This window comes from Hylobates moloch, unplaced genomic scaffold, assembly GCF_009828535.3.
Source record: "Hylobates moloch isolate HMO894 unplaced genomic scaffold, HMol_V3 SCAFFOLD_21, whole genome shotgun sequence".
In the NCBI taxonomy this organism is placed as follows: Eukaryota; Metazoa; Chordata; class Mammalia; order Primates; family Hylobatidae; genus Hylobates; species Hylobates moloch.
Genome location: NW_026652296.1, coordinates 25,163,984 through 25,184,171, shown reverse-complemented (window position 1 = coordinate 25,184,171; position 20,188 = coordinate 25,163,984). Strand labels below are relative to the sequence as shown.

Sequence of the window (20,188 nt, the reverse complement as noted above, 5' to 3'; positions counted from 1 at the left end):
TCTTGAACTCTTGACCTCAAGTGATCCACTGCCTGGGTCTCACAAAGTGCTGGGAGTACAGGTGTGAGCCATCATGCCCGGCCCCAGTTCCTAACATTCTAAGGAAGGTGTGAGATGGCAGTAAGAGGACTGCACTCAAGGGCAGGATTTGGGAATTCTAATGTGATGCAGTGTTATTCCCCTACCTGGACCTGTCTGCCTAGCTGTGCAACTTGTGCATGATGCACTGCATTGTCTTTCAAAATGTGGTTGTTGTTTTTTTCTTTTTTTTTTTTTTGAGACAGAGTCTCACTCTGTGGCTCAGGCTGGAGTGCAGTGGCACAATCTTGGCTCACTGCAACCTCTGCCTTCTGGGATCAAGTGATTCTCCCACCTCAGCCTTCCAAGTAGCTGGGACTACAGGCACGGGCCACCAAGCCTGGCTAATTTTTGTATTTTTAGTAGAGACGGGGTTTGACCATGTTGGCCAGGCTGGTCTCAAACTCCTCACATCAGGTGATTCGCCTGCCTCAACCTCTCAAAGTGCTGGGATTATAGGCATGAGCCACCAAGCCTGGCCCCAAAATGTGGTCTTCAATCAGGATCACAAATGTGGCTCACACCTGTAATCCTAGCACTTTGGGAGGCCGAGGCGGGCGGATCATGAGGTCAGGAGATCGAGACCATCCTGGCTAACACGGTGAAACCCCGTTTCTACTAAAAGTACAAAAAATGAGCCGGGCATGGTGGCGGGTGCCTGTAGTCCCAGCTACTCGGGAGGCTGAGGCAGGAGAATGGCCTGAACCCGGGAGGCAGAGCTTGCAGTGAGCTGAGATTGTGCCACTGTACTCCAGCCTGGGCTACAGAGCAAGACTCCATCTCAAAAAAAAAAAAAAAAAAAAAAAATGCATGCTTTAGCCGGGCACAGTGGCTCATACCTGTAATCCCAGCACTTTAGGAGGCCGAGGTGGGCGGATCACCTGAGGTCAGGAGTTCGAGACCACCCTAGCCAACATAGTGCAACCCCGTCTCTACTAAAAATACCAAAAAAAAAAAAAAAAAGTTAGCCAGGCGTGGTGGCACATGCCTGTAATCCCAGCTATTTTGGAGGCTGAGGCGGGATAATTGCTTGGACCCAGGAGGCAGAGGTTGCAGTGAGCCAAGATAGTACCATTGTATTCCAGCCTAGCCACAGATCAAGACTGTGTCTAAAAAATAAAAACAAAACAAAAGCACATTCCTGGGCCAACTCAAATTCCGCAGTATCTGCAGTAGAATCACAAGGTGTGCCTGGGAAGCTGAATTTCTATAAGCTGCACTGATATTCTGTTACATAGCAAGAGTTTGGGGACCTCTAGTCTTCTGGCTGTGACCATCTGATTCCTCATTCTTTCCTCCATGGCTCAGGTGTGCAGCCTGAGTGTGGGTATGATGATTGGTGGGTGCTGAATTCTCAACCCACAGACCCCTGGGAAACATGGGTCTGGGGGAGAGACCTACAGATCCTGAATGAGCTCTCTGACCTGATGTCTAGGATGAGAGGAGGGGGCTGAAGGGCTTGCAGAACAAAGGGGACTAAGTATTTAGAAGTGGCCTGAGTGATGCCCTGCTCCTTCTTAACATTCATTATTTGCAAATATTTGAGCACCTACTACATGCTAGGCTTATCTAGGTGCTGGAGGATACAGTAGTGAATGAAAATCTGTGCCCTGATTAAGTTTATGTTCTAGTGGGCATGGCAGGCAATAAGGAAATAAATAAACGGGCCGGGCATGGTGGCTCACATCTGTAATCTCAGCACTTTCGGAGGCAGAAGTGGTGTATCACTTGAGGTCAGGAGTTGAAGACCAGCCTAGGCAACATAGTGAGATCCCATCTCTACAAAAAATACAAAAATTGGCCGGGCGCGGTGGCTCACACTTGTAATCCCAGCACTTGGGGAGGCCGAGGCAGGCGGATCACGAGGTCAGGAGATCGAGACCACGGTGAAACCCCGTCTCTACTAAAAATACAAAAAAATTATTAGCCGGGCGTGGTGGCGGGCGCCTGTAGTCCCAGCTACTCGGAGAGGCAGGAGAATGGCGTGAACCCAGGAGGCGGAGCTTGCAGTGAGCCGAGATCGCGCCACTGCACTCCAGCCTGGGCAACAGAGCGAGACCCCATCTCAAAAAAAGAGAGAAATGAAATACATAGCATGTTAGTGACACGTGCTGAGGAGAAAAACAAAACAGGGAAGGGGGATAGAAACTGGTATTTGCTAAGTGCAATTTTAGATGGGGTTTTCTAGGAAGTGCTGTGACATCATCGCTTGCTTTAAAAGAGGCCAGGCACAGTGGCTGACTCCTGTAATCCCAGCACTTTGGGAGCCCCAGGCAGGCGGATAACCTGAGGTCAGGAGTTCAAGACCAGCCTGGCCAACATGGTAAAACGCCGTCTCTACAAAAATACAAAAATTAGCCAGGCATGGTGGCTCATGCCTGTAATCCCAGCACTTTAGGAGGCCGAGGCAGGTAGATCGCCTGAGATCGGGAGTTCAAGACCAGCCTGACTAACATGGAGAAACCCCGTCTCTACTAAAAGTACAAAATCAGCCAGATGTGGTGGTGCATGCCTGTAATCCTAGCTACTCAGGAGGCTGAGGCAGGAGAATCGCTTGAACCCGGGAGGCGGAGGTTGCAGTGGACCAAGATCGCGCCATTGCACTCCAGCCTGGGCAATAGAGTGAGACTCCATCTCAAAAAAAAAAAAAAGAAAGAAAAAAACTGTTACAGACTGAGTGCCATTTTAGATGGGGTTTTCTGGGAAGTGCTGTAACATCATCGCTTGCTTTAAAAGAGGCTGGGCGCGGTGGCTGACGCCTGTACTCCCAGCGCTTTGGGAGGCCGAGGCAGGAGGATCACTTGAGCCCAGGAGTTCGAAGTTACAATGAGCTATGATCAGGCCACTGCACTCCAGCCTGGGCAATGAGAAAGACCCTGTCTCTTAAACAACAACAACAAAGTCAGAAGGAAAGGCTACCATGGTTACAGCTCCCGGTGACGTCACGGCCAGCTCCGTGACGCGCGGCCAGGGCAGCCCGCGGAGACCGAGGCTCCTCTGTGACGTCAGCAGCCGGCCGGGACACAGCGGGAGGGCAGGTGCGGCCGCGGGGCCTGCCGGCTTCACGCAGGGTCCGTGGGGTCCCCGCGGCGCCCAGCGGCTGAAGGAGGCCCCAGGGCCTTGGCGACCGCGGCGGCGGCTTTAGCGTCAGTGACTAGGCAGCAGGGCGTCAGGATGCGGCGAAGCTCCCGCCCGGGCTCGGCCGCGTCCTCGCGCAAGCACACGCCCAACTTTTTCAGCGAGAACAGCTCAATGAGCATCACCTCGGAGGACAGCAAAGGGCTCCGGTCAGCGGGGCCGGGGCCTGGGGAGCCCGAGGGCAGAAGAGCCCGGGGCCCGAGCTGCGGTGAGCCCGCCTTGAGCGCGGGAGTGCCCGGAGGAACCACATGGGCAGGAAGCTCTCAGCAGAAGCCGGCGCCTCGGAGCCACAACTGGCAGACAGCCTGTGGCGCGGCAACCGTGAGGGGCGGGGCCTCGGGTGCGGGCGGAGTCTACCCCGGGTGAGCCAGTGGAGGGGGCGGGGCCTAAAGGGCGTTGCTGGGCGGGGACGGGGCTAAGATGATATCTGGGCACCTCCTACAAGGTGGGTACTGTAGGGTAAAGGGATGGTGCTAAATGAGATCCCTTAAGGGGCGGAGCCTCGGTGTCCTGGACGGTTATGGAAGGGGCGGGGAAAATCTTGTGGTTGGGTGTCACTGAGGAGGCGTGGCCTCAATGTTAGCGTGAGTAGCTCCCAGGACAATTGGGTTCCACCAAGATCTAAGGCTGGGGGCGGGTCATCCGTTTGGGGGTGGGACCAACTCTTTTTTTTTTTTTTGCAACGGAGTTTCGCTCTTGTTGCCCATGCCATGCAATGGCATGATCTCGGCTCACCGCAACCTCCGCCTCCCGGGTTCAAACGATTCTCCCGCCTCAGCCTCCCGAGTAGCTGGGATTACAGGAGTGCGCCACCATGCCCGGCCAATTTTTGTGTTTTTAGTAGAGACGGGGTTTCTCCATGTTAATCAGGCTGGCCTCGAACTCCCGATCTCAGGTGATCCGCCCGCCTCGGCCTCCCAAATCGCTGAGATTACAGGCGTGAGCCACCGCGTCCGGCCGGGAGACCAACTCTTGACGGAGCCTCCCTGAGGGGCGGGGCTTCAGAGGGCGGAGCGGGAGCTGGGATAGGGCTGCCGTGGGACCAAAGCCTGTGAGAGGCTTCCCAGCTTTCTGGCTTCTGGACTGAACAATCTGCGGCCGGGTCTCGAGGGGAAAATAGGTCTGTGGTCCGCAAGGCCCCAATGGAGCCCTTGGGTTCCCGCAGAACCGACTGGGTCTCCAGTAGTCTCTGAGGAGCCGCTCGACCTTCTCCCGACCCTGGATCTGAGGCAGGAGATGCCTCCCCCGCGGGTGTTCAAGAGCTTTCTGAGTACGGGCCAGGCCAGCTGCGATCCCCTCTGACCCTCGGGTTCCCCTCTCCGAACTCCAGTTCTCTCTGAGCCCCCGGCCCCCGTTTGAGTATCGAGCCCCTCTCCGAGCCTCAACTCATTCTCCTAGCCCCCATCTAATTATCCTAGCCCACCCCTCTCTTCCTGAGCCCCAGGCCCACCCCCAGCCCCTCCCAAGCCCCTTCTGAACCCGGACACCAAGCTGGCTGAGCCCCCGCCTCTCCCTGCCGTGGGCCCCTCTCTGACCCTCCGTCCTGGCCTCAGGCCTGCTCTTCCAGGGGCTGAGCGTGTTGTTATCCCTGGCAGGAGACTTGCTGGTCAGCATGTACAGGTCAGAGGGAGGGACGCTGGCGCCCCAGGGGCCGCTCTTTGGAGGGGGTGGGGAGCAGGGCGGGGACCTCGCTGGCGCTTGAGCCGATTCAGATCTGATTGAGTCATGTTGGCAGGAGCTGGGTCTAGGACACTGGGGTGGGGACTGGAGGGTTGAGCAGGTCGGGGCCTCAGCCTCCCTCCGGTTCCTCAGGGAGGTCTGTTCCATCCGCTTCCTGTTCACGGCTGTGTCGCTGCTGAGCCTCTTTCTGTCAGGTGAGGGGCAGTGAATTCCCTGGAGCCCCTGCCCTGGGTGCTTTGGAGGCAAACCCAGCACATTTTCTCCTACATCCTCGCTCCTGCAGCTCCTGGCATTCCCCTGCAGAGCCCCCTAATTCCCCCTCAGACTCCCACGGTCCTCCCCAGGCTTAACCCCCTCAAGCCTCTTTCCACTGTCCCCCTTTGCCGGGGAAACCCATTCTCTTCCTTTTCCTTCTCCTAAGACCCCTTCCTGTCTTTCCGCAGCATTCTGGCTGGGGCTTCTGTACCTGGTCTCTCCTTCGGAGAATGTGAGTTGGGGAGACTGTCCTGGGGTTGGGGGCTGGCAGGTTGTGAACCTGGAGATTGTGGGGGTCCCCTGGACTGTTGGTCTGCTGGGGTGGGGGTAGTGCTGCCAGAGGCTACAATCCTTAAGAAGGGCTGGATATAAACAGATTTATGAGGGATTGTGCTTGAGGGTCTCTTGGGGTCTCTGATACTGGGAGGTCAAGGAGGAGTCGAGGAAAGGGGACACAGTCTTCAAAAAGGAAGCCCTGGCCGTTTCCAGGTTGAGGTAGGAGCAAGGACGACCGGAGCTGAGCGGCTCTGTGTTTTGTCCCTTCATCCAACAGGAACCTAAGGAGATGCTGACTCTAAGGTGAAAGAGGACACCTAGGGTGGGAAATTGGGGGGCTCAAAGTTGCTTCTTTGAGAACCTGGAAGGCGTGGGGGCCTTTGGGAGGTGTCCAGGGGGACAGGGAGCCAACCCCACGGCGCCCACCTCCCACCTCTAGTGAGTACCACGAGCGCGTGCGCTCCCAGGGGCAGCAGCTGCAGCAGCTCCAGGCCGAGCTGGATAAACTCCACAAGGAGGTGTCCACTGTTCGGGCAGCCAACAGCGAGGTGAGCCCCGGCCCACCTCGGAAACCCCTGATGGATCCCTGCTGCCAGGGTCCTGAGACTTAAGCTCCGCCCAGAGCCCTGCGGGATTTCTCCCGGTGCCCACGAAGTCCATCCCAAAGCAACCAGCTCCCAGAGGTCCCGTCCACCTGTAAAAGCAGCCCGCAAGCCTCGCCCCTCCAGGCCTCGCCCTCCCTCCTTTCAGAGAGTGGCCAAGCTCGTGTTCCAGAGGCTGAATGAGGACTTTGTGCGGAAGCCCGACTATGCTTTGAGTTCTGTAGGTAAGACCCGGAGACACTGGAAGACAGAGACGCAGACAGGAAAGAGGCCAAGACACTGACACAGACAGACCTATGCACCTGACCGGCCGAAGACAGAGCCTCGGACAGCCCCCCCCCCGCCCCCGCGCCCCGACTCCAGGCAAGGCCTGGGAGCCTCTGAGGGTTACTTCTCACTGTTCCAGGAGCCTCCATCGACCTGCAGAAGACATCCCACGACTACGCAGACAGGAACACTGCCTACTTCTGGAATCGCTTCAGCTTCTGGAACTACGCACGGCCTCCCACAGTTATCCTGGAGGTGGGTCTGGAAACATCCCGGGATGGGAGCCGGGGCGGGACGCTGGGAAAAGCACCAAAACCCCGCCCTACAGGCGGAGCTTGGCTGAGCCGAGGGCGTGGCGCTAGGCGGGGCCTGGCTTGGCCTGGGTCGGGCTCTGGACGAGCCCGAGGATGGCGTTTAACCCAAGGAGAGACCTGGCAATGCTGGGGACTGGGTCCTGGGTGGGCTGGAGGAGGAGCTCCGGGCAGGCCGAGGGATGGGGTCGAGCTGAGGCCCGGGCTGGGGAGCGGCAGCAGTCGCTCTGTCCGACGGTTCTGATGGTCCCTCCGCCCGCCTGCAGCCCCACGTGTTCCCTGGGAATTGCTGGGCTTTTGAAGGCGACCAAGGCCAGGTGGTGATCCAACTGCCGGGCCGAGTGCAGCTGAGCGACATCACTCTGCAGCATCCACCGCCCAGCGTGGAGCACACCGGAGGAGCCAACAGCGCCCCCCGCGATTTCGCGGTCTTTGTGAGTGCGGACGAGGTCAGGAGGTGGGGGATTTTGCCTAGAGAGCCCCAAGCAGTCTTGATAACTGGTGCCATTATCTGAGTCTTCGCTTGCTCATCTATAAAATGGAGATACTACTATTTGCCTCTCAGAGCTGCTGTAGGTTATAGTCATAACCATATCCAGATATTAGTTATTGCTTGCAAAGCACTCCGTGCCAAGCAGTTTACAGGCATTCTTATTTTGTTGTTTTTTTTGTTTGTTTGTTTGTTTTGAGACGGAGTCTTGCTCTGTCACCCAGGCTGGAGTGCAGTGGCGCGATCTCAGCTCACTACAAGCTCCGCCTCCCGGGTTCACGCCATTCTCCTGCCTCAGCCTCTCCGAGTAGCTGGGACTACAGGCACCCGCCACCACGCCCGGCTAATTTTTTGTATTTTTAGTAGAGACGGGGTTTCACCGTGGTCTCGATCTCCTGACCTCGTGATCCACCCGCCTTGGCCTCCGAAAGTGCTGGGATTACAAGCGTGAGCCACTGCGCCCGGCCTTTGTTGTTGTTTTTGAGACAGAGTCTCGCTCTTGTCACCCAGGCTGCTGGAGTGCAGTGGTGCGATCTCAGCTCACTGCAACCTCAGCCTCTGGGATTCAAGCGATTCTTGTGCCTCATCCTCCCGAGTAGCTGGAATTACCGGCGTGCGTCACCATGCCCGGCTAATTTTTGTATTTTTAGTAGAGATGGGGTTTCACCATGTTGGCCTGGATGGTCTCAAACTCTCGACCTCAAGTGAACCGCCCTCCTTGGCCTTCTGAAATGCTAGGATTACAGGCATGAGCCACCGCGCCTGCTGTGCACCCACATAACAACCTATGATGTACTGTTATTATCTCCCCCTTTAAAGATGAAGAAAGTAATGCTCAGAGAGGGGACGTTATTTGTCCAAGGTAACACAACTAACAGTTGGCAGGATTAAATTTAAAACCTGGTTTCAGCCGGGCGCGGTGGCTCACGCCTGTAATCCCAGCACTTTGGGAGGCCGAGGCAGGCGGATCACGAGGTCAGGAGATCAAGACCTTCCTGGCTAACATGGTGAAACCTCGTCTCTACTAAAAATACAAAAAATTAGCCGGGTGTGGTGGTGGGTGCCTGTAGTCCCAGCTACTCGGGAGGCGGAGGCAGGAGAATGGCTTGAACCTGGGAGGCGGAGCTTGCAGTGAGCAGAGATCGCGCCACTGCACTCCAGCCTGGGCAACAGAGCAAGACTCCATCTCAAAATAAATAAATAAATAAATAAATAATAAAACCTGGTTTCTTCCCGGGAGGCGGAGCTTGCAGTGAGCCAAGATCTCACCACTGCACTCCAGCCTGGGTGACAGAGCGACATTCTGTCTCAAAATAAATAAATAAATAAATAAAAACCTGGTTTCTTAGAGCCCACATTCTGAATTACAGTATACGACCATCAAAAAATACATGAGAACATGCATATAGCTATTTAATACATAGAAGATCCTCAGCAAAGTTTTCTTCTCCCCCCTCCACCTGTCCCCCTCATAGTCCCTCCTTTCACTCTTCACCCACCAGGGCCTCCAGGTTGATGATGAAACTGAAGTTTTTTTGGGGAAATTCACCTTCGATGTTGAGAAATCGGAGATTCAGACTTTCCACCTGCAGGTGTGTTTGTCTCTATGGTAAAGGTGCCAAGGGAGTGGGGCAGTGAGGGATGAATGACTCAGGAGGAGGGCAGCCCTTGGCATGATCCATTTGTCTCCCCAGAATGACCCCCCAGCTGCCTTTCCCAAGGTGAAGATCCAGATTCTAAGCAACTGGGGCCACCCCCATTTCACGTGCTTGTATCGAGTCCGTGCCCATGGTGTGCGAACCTCAGAGGGGGCAGAGGGCAGTGCCACAGGGGGGCCCCATTAAACATGCTGATTGTTGGACTAGAATTGAGTTCTGCTGAAGGATGCTGGATCAGTGATTTGGGGAGCTCTGTTGGGAGAGCTCTGGCTGCCGCTGCATCTAAGTATGGTGGGGGTGACTTCCCAATGCACCCTCTTTTCTTGGAGAAGTCTAGATCAAGATCATAATAGCGGCTCCTGTTTATGGAGTGCCTACCATGTACAAGAAACAGTGCTGTGGACATTACACACGTTACCCAACTTCATTCTCACAACCAGAGAGGGAAGCTGCTCAGGTCAGGAAACTTGTTCAATGTCACACAGCTAGTGAAAGGCAGCACCAGAGCAGTACCCAGGCCCACCTTCCTCCAGAGGCTGTCCTCTAACTGCAGAGCTGCAGGCAGCCTGAACCTACCTTTGTGCTCAGTTCCCAGCCCCAGTGGGAAAGTCCCCAACTCCTGCTAGGTACAGGTGGAGGGGTAGCTACCCCCTTTCTGCAGGTACACACTCAAAAGCTAAGGAGACTTAATAACCTCTAGGAAGCTTCTGAGTCACAGAGCTGATGCAGGCCTGGTAGCCCCTACATAGGTTGTCTTACTGAGACCTGAGTTCCCAACTCTGTGTGAGGCACAGCATAGATGATTTAGTGTTCACCAGTCCCTGCCCTCAAGGAGCCTGACAGGGGAAAGAAGAGGCTCCAGGAAACAGGACAGTGCATTTACAGATCCAAGAATTCTTCACTCTAAGGATCAAAAGTGGAATTGCAGGGAAAAAAGACGGAGGAGAAGGCAACAAAGGATTAATGAGTTCTACCTAGGGGTAGGAAAGGAGGACCAGCATGAGCAAAGCAACATGCACCATCTTGGAGGGCAATGTGCAATATCTATTAAAATTTTAAATATACCCTTTGATCTAGCACTTCCACTTTTAGGAACAAATTCTTCAGAAACATTCCTGTTAAGTGCACAAAGATACTACGTGTACAAAGATGTTCATTATAGCATTGTTTGAAAAAAACTGGGATTCAAATCTCCATGAATAAGAGACTGGTACACTCCTACAAAAAAATAAGATGTAGGCATTAACACCTTCCCAATGTGTTCATGCTTTAGAAGAATATACAGACTATTAATAGTGTTTATACCTTTAAGAAGTGAAATTTGGCCTGGCGTGGTGTCTCATGCCTGTAGTCCCAGCACTTTGGGAGGCTGAGGAGGGTGGATCATGAGGTCAGGAGATCAAGACCATCCTGGCCAACATGGTGAAACCCCATCTCTACTAAAGATACAAAAATTAGCTGGGTGTTGTGGCATGTGCCTGTAGTCCCAGCTACTTGGGAGACTGAGGCAGGAAATCACTTGAATCGGGAGGCAGAGGTTGCAGTGGGCCAAGATCATGCCACTGCACTCCAGCCTGGCGACAGAGTGAGACTCTGTCTCAAGTAAATAAATAAATATTATCTGGGGAATTTTTTTATAATTTGAAGATGAAAGAGACCCCACTGAGTGCTCTCGAGGCCTATTTTTATTTTTCATTTATCAAAGCCTAAGTTTAGAATTATGAACTAATGCAGCTTTGCTGGAGGGCAGTTTCACAACAGGAACCAAAAGCCTTACAACTGTTTGTACTCTTTACTCATAGAAATTCCATTCCTAAGAATGTATCTGGCCGGGCGCCGTGGCTCACGCCTGTAATCCCAGCACTTTGGGAGGCCGAGGCGGGCGGATCACGAGGTCAGGAGATCGAGACCATCCTGGCTAACACAGTGAAACCCCGTCTCTACTAAAAAAAATACAAAAAAATTAGCCGGGCGAGGTGGCAGGCGCCTGTAGTTCCAGCTACAAGGGAGGCTGAGGCAGGAGAATGGCGTGAACCCCGGGGGGCGGAGCCTGCAGTGAGCCGAGATCGCGCCACTGCACTCCAGCCTGGGTGAAAGAGCGAGACTCCGTCTCCAAAAAAAAAAAAAAAAAAGTAATTCCATTCCTAAGAATGTATCCATAGCATACATAGATGTATTCAAAGGTAATATTTATAAGGAAATTTAACACAGTGTTGTTTATAAAGAAAATTGGAAACTTAGTAACCAAGCAGATAAACTGTTATAAAAAATAAGCAGCCAATAGAAATGGTAATATTAAGAGAATGTCTGAAGCCACTGAAAGTAATTAATGATATATAGGCTGGGCATGGTGGCTCACACCTGTAATCCCAGCACTTTGGGAGGCCGAGGTGGGTGGATCACCTGAGGTTGAGAGTTCGAGACCAGTCTGGCCAACACTGTGAAACCCCATCTCTACTAAAAAAATACAAAAAAATTAGCCGGGCATGGTGGCAGGCCCCTGTAGTCCCAGCTACTCAGGAGGCTGAGGCAGGAGAATTGCTTGAACCTGGGAGGTGGAGCTTGCAGTGAGCCGAGATCGTGCCACTGCACTCCAGCCTGGGCAACAGAGCGAGACACCGTCTCAAAAAAAAAAAAAAAAATTAGCCAGGTGTGCTGGCAGGTGCCTGTAATCCCAGCTACTAGGGAAGCTGAGGCAGGAGAATCGCTTGAACCTGGGAGGCAGAGGTTGCGGTGAGCTGAGATCGCACCACTGCACTCCAGCCTGGGCAACAGAGCAAGACTCTGTCTAAATAGTAATAATAATAAATGATATATGGATAGCTTTTTAAAAAGCAAGTTAAAGTGGCATAAATAATATGTCCATATTAAAAGAATTCTATATGCCAAAGGACACTATAAATAAAAAGACAACCTGGGAAGAAATATTTTCAACATGTATGAGATGAAGGGGCTAATAACCTTAACAAAATAAAAGCTATAACACATACATGCAGACTATGAATAGGCTATTGAGAAGAACTATGATTTACAAATAACCATATAAGATACCTATCCTTCATATTTAAATAAATTCAAGCTGGGCGTGGTGGCTCACGCCTGTAATTCCAGCACTTTGGGATGCCGAGGTGAGCAGATCACGAGGTCAGGAGTTCGAGACCAGCCTGACCAATATGGTGAAACCCGGTCTCTACTAAAAATACAAAAAATCAGCCGGGCGTGCTGGCGCATGCCTGTGATCCCAGCTACTCAGGAGGCTGAGGCAGGAGAATCACTTGAACCTGGGAGGCGGAGGTTGCAGTGAGCTGAGATTGTGCCACTGCACTCCAGCCTGGGCAACAGAGTGAGACTCCGTCACAAAAAAAATAAATAAAATAAAAAATGAAGGCTGGGCACGGTGGCTCACGCTTGTAATCCCAGCACTTTGGGAGGCCGAGGCGGGCGGATCACGAGGTCAGGAGATCAAGACCACGGTGAAACCCCGTCTCTACTAAAAATACAAAAAATTAGCCGGGCGTGGTGGCGGGCGCCTGTAGTCCCAGCTACTCGGAGAGGCTGAGGCAGGAGAATGGCGTGAACCTGGGAGGCGGAGCTTGCAGTGAGCCGAGATCGAGCCACTGCACTCCAGCCTGGGTGACAGAGCGAGACTCCGTCTCAAAAAAAAAAAAAAAAAAATTTCAAACTAAAAATGATTTTTTGCTTCTTTTTTTTACCTGTCAGATTAACAAAAGGGGTAAGTTTGACCATAATTTTTGTTATGAAGGATAATTTGCAATATCTATTAAAATTTTAAATATAACCTTTGATATAGCATTTCCACTTTTAGGAACAATTGTTTCTTCAGAAACATTCCAGTTAAGTGCACAGACATATATGTACAAGGATGTTCATTATAGCATTGAAAGAAACTAGGACTCAAATCTCCATAAATAAGAGATTAGCTAAATAAGCTACACTCCCACCAAGAAAAAAAAAAAAAAAAAAAAAAAAAAGATGGCCAGGTGCAGTGGCTTATCCCAGCACTTTGGGAGGCCAAGGTGGGCAGATCACCTGAGGTCTCGAGTTCAAGACCATCCAACATGGTGAAACCCCATCTCTACTAAAAATACAAAAATTAGCCAGGCATGGTGGCGCGCGCCTGTAGTCCCAGTTACTTGGGAGGCGGAAGCAGGAGAATCGCTTGAACCCAGAAGGCAGAAGTTGCAGATCGCGCCACTGCACTCCAGCCTGGGCAATACAGAGAGACTACGTCTCAAAAAAGAAAAAAGGAATGAAGCAATAGGTTCTGATAGGTAAGACACCAAAATGTATTAAATAAAAAGGTCCAAGTAGTATGTATAAATATCCCATTGATAAAAATCTGTTTCTCAGATCTAGGAAAAACAGGGGCCCTTACCTACTCCACTATTTGTACAATGTGTGTGTGTGTGTGTGTGTGTGTGTGTGTGTTTTTTTTTTTTTCAGAGGGAGTCTCGCTTTGTCGCCCAGGCAGGAGAGCAGTGGCACCATCTCGGCTCACTGAAAGCTCTGCCTCCCGGGTTCCCGCCATTCTCCTGCCTCAGCCTCCCAAGTAGCTGGGACCACAGGCACCTGCCACCACGCCCGGCTAATTTTTTGTATTTTTTAGTAGAGACGGGGTTTCACTGTGTTAGCCAGGATGGTCTCAATCTCCTGACCTTGTGATCCGCCTGCCTCGGCCTCCCAAAGTGTTGGGATTACAGGTGTGAGCCACCGCGCCTGGCCTATTTGTACAATATTTATATTTGAAATAACTTCATACTAACAAGCACGTATTTTAAAATTAGAAAAACAAATTTTAACACATGCTAAAACAGTATGTGTAGACAAAACGTTATGTGCCCAATGTTTTATCAGGACATGGGAGTTTGAGTGGTATTTTTTCTGCACTTAAAATTTTTTTCTTTTCTGAGACAGAGTCTCGCTCTGCAGCCCAGGCTGGGGCACAGTGGTGCAGTACTGGCTCTCTGCATCCTCCGCTTCCTGGGTTCAAGCAATTCTCCTGCCTCAGCCTCCTGAGTAGTTGGAATTATTGGCGCCCACCACCACACCAAGCTAATTTCTGTATTTTTTTTTTTTTTTTTTTGAGACGGAGTCTCGCTCTGTCGCCCAGGCTGGAGTGCAGTGGCTCAATCTCGGCTCACTGCAAGCTCCGCCTCCCGGGTTCACGCCATTCTCCTGCCTCAGCCTCTCCGAGTAGCTGGGACTACAGGCGCCCGCCACCACGCCCGGCTAATTTTTTTTTGTATTTTTAGTAGAGATGGGGTTTCACCGTGGTCTCGATCTCCTGACCTCGTGATCCGCCCGCCTCGGCCTCCCAAAGTGCTGGGATTACAAGCGTGAGCCACCGCGCCCGGCCTTAATTTCTGTATTTTTAGTAGAGATGGGGTTTCATCATGTTGGCCAGGCTGGTCTTGAACTCCTGACCTCAAATGATCTGCCCTCCTCAGCCTCCCAAAATGCTGAGATTACAGGCATGAGCCACCATGCCCAGCCAGAATTTTTCTACAATGAATACATGTATTCTCTATTAAGAAAAAATTAGCTGTTAAAAAAATTCAGGATTTTCACCTGTCTTTAGGACCAAAATTACCACTACTCCTTCCCCTCCAGGAAGTCTAACATAGCCTTTGCTCCACCTTAAAACTCATCCATCCTTCTCCTTTTGCTACTTTTTATGAGGTCTGACACTTTCCATCTTTGTATTCCCAGTCCAGCTCTGCCCTGAGGGAGGGAAGGTGAAGGCTGGGTGTTTAGCTTACATTCAAACTTTGTAGTTCCTTTTCTTGTGTGTGTAATGGGGTCTTGCTATGTTGCCCAGACCTGCTCTGGAACTCCTGGGCTCAAGCAGTCCTCCCACCTCAGCCTCCCAAGCTGAGGATTACAGGTACATGACACCACCCCTGGCTGTATTTTCAAAAACAGTGAGTCAGTGTCTCTAGAATGAATAGGTATCTGCCCAGAAATACTCAACTTTGAGTGGGGCTTTACACCAGAGGCATCCTTCACTTAACAACCCCTAAGTCAACAAACTGAGGTGCAGAGAGGGGATGTAAACATTGCTCAGAGCAGCCTCCCACCTAAAAACACACAGAGTGGTGGCAAAGCATTAGTCTTCACTGGTCTTTATTGAATGAGGGTTGTCAGGAGCAAAGGTGGGATCAAGAGCAGCAAAAGCAGAAACAAGTATAAAAGTATCAAAAAATACAAAGTGCTAGCACTGAGGAGAGTGAGAAGGGTTGGGTTGTGGCCCAGAGGGACCTCTGGGACACAGGACTGAGGACTTGCCACAGCCTCCAAGGGAACCTAGGCCTGGGGGGCCTGTGCAGGACCCTTGGCTGAGGGTGGAAGTGGCTTGAGCGGGGCCCAACCCTGGGCCCTGAAGTATGAGACCAGTTGTGTGGGCACTTCTGCAAGCACGGTCTGTGCCAATGCCTCCCGAGGGGCCTGCCAAGAAAAGGGAAAAGTCAGTGGTGGCCCAGAACAGCTGCCCAAAATCTGTATTTCATACCCAAGAACCCAATCATACCCCAGACTTAGAGGAAAAGGTGAGCATCCCTTGGGCCTCAACCCTACTCACATCAGGGAAAAGTGAAAGGGTAAACTCCCAGATCAAATTTGCACCCACTCACATTCTGGAACCGGCGGTAGGGTACAAACTGCACAATGTCGCGGGCAGCGGCCTGCCCAGAACGTGTATGCAGGGGTCCACCATCAGCGTCCAGCTGCTCCATAGCCTCAAAGTCAGCACCACCTACACCCACAATGATCACTGACATGGGCAGGTTTGAGGCGCGCACCACAGCCTCACGTGTGGCTTCCACATCGGTCACAGCACCATCAGTCAGCAGCAACAGCACGAAGTATTGCTGGGGACAAGCCCATTCATGTCCTGAAACAGATCCTCTCCCAAACCCCTGCAAACACCCCAGCCACACATCCCCACACTCATAAGAAGTCCCTTGTTACAGGCCGGGTGCGATGGCTAACGCCTGTAATCCCAGCACTTTAGGAGGCCAAGGCAGGCGGATCACTTGAGGTCAGGAGTTTGTGACCACCTGGCCAACATGGTGAAACCCTGTCTCTACTAAAAATATAAAAACCAGCTGGGCATGGTGGCACACGCCTGTAATCCAAGCTATTAGGAAGGCTGAGGCAGGAGAATCACTTGAACCCAGGAGGTGGAGGCTGCAGTGAGCTGAGATCGTGTCACTGCACTCCAGCCTGGGTGACAGAGCAAGAGTCCATCTCAAAAAAAAAAAAAAAAAAGTCCTTTGTTCCATAACCCTCAAGGAAGCCCTCGATTGCCACCACTGCCACTGCCGCCCACGACTCTCACCGAGGCAGTCCCCTGATGTGCAGCCTGGGCTGCAAACCTGGCCACATGGTTGATGATGGGTGCAAAGTTGGTGGGGCCATAGAGGCGAACTTGGGGCAGGGCTTGGCGGTAGGCATCCACAATGCCCTGGATGCCTGCAGAGGACAGCAAGAAATACCGTAAAACCCTGGACCTCTCAGGACTACACCAGTCCTGAAATCACCCCATCCCAGCCCAGGAGATCTCGGAACCTGGGTGAATTTCATTCATTCACCCTTATAAACCAGGGTACTTAACTCTCTCCTATACATGAGGAAACTAAGGTTCAAAGAGAGGAGGGGACTTGCCCTAAATCACAGCTTGAATTAACACCCAGATAAGAGGGATTCTCCTGGACAAATCCAGGGGAGTTTGAGCATCAGATTATAACCTATTTAATAATGATCCATTTGATACAATAAGGATCCATACTATGGATTAATTACTGGGGGAGAAGGGAAAGCTCCTAATAAATGTAGAAGGAAGAATTACACAATCATTTGACAATCACAGAAATGACTGATTCAGGCAAGGATCATCAATGGATGTTAAAACTAGAGAGTATAGCCAGGCACAGTGGCATGTGCCTGTAGTCCCAGCTACTCACCAGGCTGAGGTGGGAGGACTGCTTGAGCCCAAAGGTTCAAGGCCAGCTTAGGCAACATAGTGAGACCCCCGTCACTTAAAAAACTAAGGCCAGGCACGGTGGCTCATGCCTGTAATCCCAGCACTTTGGGAGGCCAAGGCAGGCGGATCACGAGGTCAGGAGATCAAGACCATCCTGGCTAACACAGTGAAACCCCGTCTCTACTAAAAATACAAAAAACAAATTAGCGGGGCTTGGTGGCGGGCGCCTGTAGTCCCAGCTACTCGGGAGGCTGAGGCAGGAGAATGGCATGAACCCAGGAGGCGGAGTTGCAGTGAGCCAAGATCGCACCGCTGCACTCCAGCCTGGGTGACAGAGCGAGACTCCATCTCAAAAAATAAAAAATAAATAAATAAAAAAAACTAGAGGGGACAGTTGATGCGTATGTGATGGGTATTTATATAGTCTCTTCCCAAAATATACTTATTAAATAGAAAGGAGAAAATAGTACTTGTATAGTGGAGAAACCTGGTAGATCCTACCTTAACTAAGTGACCAAAGTTAACATGACTGGTAATAGGACAAACCAACATCATGTTCCTCTGAATATGATGCACTGAGAATATACAGCAGCACTTTGGTGGTATTCCTGCCAAAAATGTACAATCTGAATCTAATCCTGAGGATTTATCAGGTAAACCCAAACTGAGTGACATTCTAGAAAATATCTGGCCTATACTATTTATATCATGAAATGTGAATATCATGAAAGGCAAGAAGTCTTCCATATAAAAAGATACGTGCTAACTGAACGCAATGTGTGATCTGAGATTTTCTTTTGCTGTAAAAGACATTAGGACAATTGGCAAAATTTGAATAAATGCTATAAATTGGATAATGGTATAGATGTTAATTTCCTGATTTTGAGGATTGCTCTGTGATAATGTAAGAAAGAGTCTTTGATTTTAGGAGATACTGAAGTACTCAGAGGTAAAAAGCCAGCTGGATAATGATGGGTACAAAGCTGGTAGGGCCACAGAGGCAAACCTGAGGCAGGGCTATTCACTACAGCATTCTCCAACACACGTATACATGTGTGTACATACATAAACACATACATTTTTAATTTTTCCCTTGAAATGTGTGAATGTGTGTGTATATGTATACATGTGTACACACACACACACACAAACATATATACACACACACACACACACATACACACTGTATACATGTATGAGAAAAGAGAAAGCAGGCTGGGCGCGGTGGCTCACGCCTGTAATCTCAGCACTTTGGGAGGCCGAGGCGGGCGGATCACGAGGTCAGGAGATCGAGACCATCCTGGCTAACACAGTGAAACCCCGTCTCTACCAAAAATACAAAAAATTAGCCGGGCGTGTTGGCGGGCGCCTGTAGTCCCAGCTACTCGGGAGGCTGAGGCAGGAAAATGGCGTGAACCCAGGAGGCGGAGCTTGGAGTGAGCCGAGATTGTGCCACTGCACTCCAGCCTGGGAGACAGAGTGAGACTCCGTCTCAAAAAAAAAAAAAAAAAAGAGAGAAAGCAAATGTGATAAAATGTTATGTTAGGGTAATTGGGATAAAGGTGAAGAGCCCCTGTGAACTCAGGCCCTGACCCCTGAGTTCCAAGGAACTGAGCTCCTATGACTATTCTTGCAACTTTTCTCTAAGTCTCAACTTATGTTGAAATACAAAATTAAAATTTTAAAACCCAGATCAGATCAGGTCAGGTCAGATTTTCCACTTCAGCTTGTGCCCACCTGGGGGTGCTGGGGAGTCAAAAGGTTTGGCCCTAAACAAAAGGGCTTGGTGGACTCTGGCAAAATGCACCCTGCAAGGAGGTAAACAAGGCTTCCACTGATGCTCAAATAAGTACCTGTTAGCTTCTAAGCAAAGATAATAATGATAATATAACAGATACCATTTTTTGGAGAACACTTAATAAGTACCAGGCTTACTGCTTTACTTGTATTCTCTCCTTGAGTACTCAATTTCCTATGTTTAGTCTTCTTATGAAACCAAAGCACACAGAGATTAAGCAACCTGCCCCAAGTCATGTGGCATGATTTTTTTTTTTTTTTTTTTTTTTGAGATAGGGTCTCAACTCTGTCACCTAGGCTGGAGTGTAGTGGCATGATCATGATCATGGCTCACCACAGCCTCAACCTCCTGGGCTCAGGTGATCCTCCCACCTCAGCCTCCTGAGTAGCTAGAACTACAGGCGCCTGCCACCATGCCCGGCTAATTTTTGTAATTTTAGTAAAGATGGGGTTTTGCCATGTTTCCCAGGCTAGTCTCGAATTCCTGGGCTCAAGCGATCCACCCACCTTGGCCTCGAAACTGAGTGCTAGGATTACGGGTGTGAGCCACCACTCCTGGCCTGGCATGACAATTTGATTCCAGAGGCCTAGCTCTCAAATCCACCCTCTAGGCCAGGCGCTGTGGCTCAACACCTGTAATCCCAGCACTTTGGGAGGCCAAGGCAGGTGAATCACCTGAGGTCAGGAGTTTGAGACCAGCCTGGCCAACATGGCAAAACCCCATCTCTACTAAACATACAAAAATTAGCCAGGCATGGTGGCAAGCGCCTGTAGTCCCAGCTACTTGGGAGGCTGAGGCAGAAGAATTGCTTGAACCCAGCAGGCAGAGGTTGCAAGTGAGCCAAGATCACACCACTGCACTCCAGCCTGGGTGACAGAGCAAGACTCCTTCTCAAAAAATAAATTAAAATTAAATAAAATCCACCCTCTGGACAATGAAGGCAGGTATCTGTCCCCACTCTCCCTTTTACTCGTGCAGGCTTGCCCCTCTTTGTGTGGACAGACCTGCCTCAAGGTGGATGGGGGAAACTCACCTGCACAGTAGGGGTTACTGGGGTTAAAATTCAAGGCAAATTCATGCGAGACCTAGAGACAAGAATGAAAATGAGGTTCTTTCCCCATGACCTCTGCTAAGAATGAAAAAGGACACTGGCGTGTGCCAAGATTCCTATAGGAGCTATGGAGTCCTGAGCACTTGGCTGTCTACATGCCTGCAGGAATCCATCCCTGCATCTCCTCTTAAAGCTGAGTGCCAGGTAGCAAGTAAATTTACCACATCCCCCAAAATCAGGACCCTGAAACTGAAAATAGGAGTGGCAGAAAGAGAGGAAGCTCACCTGCCAGTCAGGGGGAACCTGGGCCCCAAATCCAAATGCAGGGAACAGCTTGTCTCTGTGGGAGGACAGTGTATTGGGCAAGAGGCAGTGAGGAGACTGTAAGCCAGAGGCTGAAGCATCTGCAGGGAGCGGGTATAGCCAAGAGAAGCAGGTACTCACGAGTCATAGTCCTGAACCACGCTGCCCACACTCCACAGTGCCATCAGATACTCATTGACCCCTGTTGGACTCAGGTAGTGTAGCGAGTCAGGTGAAGAGGGGTCTCCATTGGAGCCAGTGAAGTCCACACCCACCTGG

General features: G+C 51.0%; 2 protein-coding genes across 13 annotated transcripts in view; one reads left to right on the top strand and one right to left on the bottom strand.

Annotated features, from left to right (window-relative positions):
- The first annotated feature begins 3,024 nt into the window (after window positions 1–3,024).
- Window positions 3,025–9,889, top strand: SPAG4 (sperm associated antigen 4). 4 transcript variants are annotated; one of them, XR_009211429.1, is made up of 13 exons: window positions 3,025–3,556; window positions 4,382–4,486; window positions 4,770–4,836; window positions 5,029–5,090; window positions 5,340–5,383; window positions 5,705–5,730; window positions 5,867–5,975; window positions 6,178–6,253; window positions 6,436–6,551; window positions 6,874–7,041; window positions 8,600–8,689; window positions 8,792–9,212; window positions 9,641–9,889. XR_009211429.1 is itself a non-coding variant. In XM_058432711.1 (12 exons), exons 1-12 carry the CDS (start codon window positions 3,253–3,255, stop codon window positions 8,939–8,941), a joined length of 1,185 nt encoding a protein of 394 aa, XP_058288694.1. In that variant the 5' UTR covers window positions 3,025–3,252; the 3' UTR covers window positions 8,942–9,889. The 4 variants fall into 4 exon arrangements, 3 of the variants coding, with proteins under 3 accessions (XP_058288694.1, XP_031998942.1, XP_031998941.1); XM_058432711.1 differs by having other exon boundaries at window positions 3,025–3,424; window positions 8,792–9,889; XM_032143051.2 differs by having other exon boundaries at window positions 3,025–3,537; window positions 8,792–9,889.
- A 4,993-nt stretch (window positions 9,890–14,882) lies between these two features.
- LOC116461359 (RNA-binding protein 12) overlaps window positions 14,883–20,188 on the bottom strand; it is a 39,732-nt gene continuing 34,426 nt past the window's right edge. For all 9 annotated transcript variants that reach the window (XM_032143049.2, XM_032143043.2, XM_032143044.2 and 6 more), the window contains 6 exons: window positions 20,051–20,184; window positions 19,892–19,946; window positions 19,589–19,640; window positions 16,113–16,246; window positions 15,406–15,642; window positions 14,883–15,220 (listed from right to left, as the gene is read on the bottom strand). In XM_032143049.2, the coding sequence (XP_031998940.1) occupies window positions 15,080–15,220; window positions 15,406–15,642; window positions 16,113–16,246; window positions 19,589–19,640; window positions 19,892–19,946; window positions 20,051–20,184 (753 nt within the window). In that variant the 3' untranslated portion in view covers window positions 14,883–15,079. The remainder of the gene's footprint in view (window positions 15,221–15,405; window positions 15,643–16,112; window positions 16,247–19,588; window positions 19,641–19,891; window positions 19,947–20,050; window positions 20,185–20,188) is intronic.

Bases quoted from the DNA above. Each gene is read 5' to 3' on its own strand.
- SPAG4 (XM_032143050.2), top strand. From the start codon at position 3,253: ATGCGGCGAAGCTCCCGCCCGGGCTCGGCCGCGTCCTCGCGCAAGCAC. The intron at 5,091-5,339 runs GTGAGGGGCAGT...GTCTTTCCGCAG, and splicing joins GCTGAGCCTCTTTCTGTCAG to CATTCTGGCTGGGGCTTCTG. The intron at 6,552-6,873 runs GTGGGTCTGGAA...GCCCGCCTGCAG, and splicing joins CTCCCACAGTTATCCTGGAG to CCCCACGTGTTCCCTGGGAA.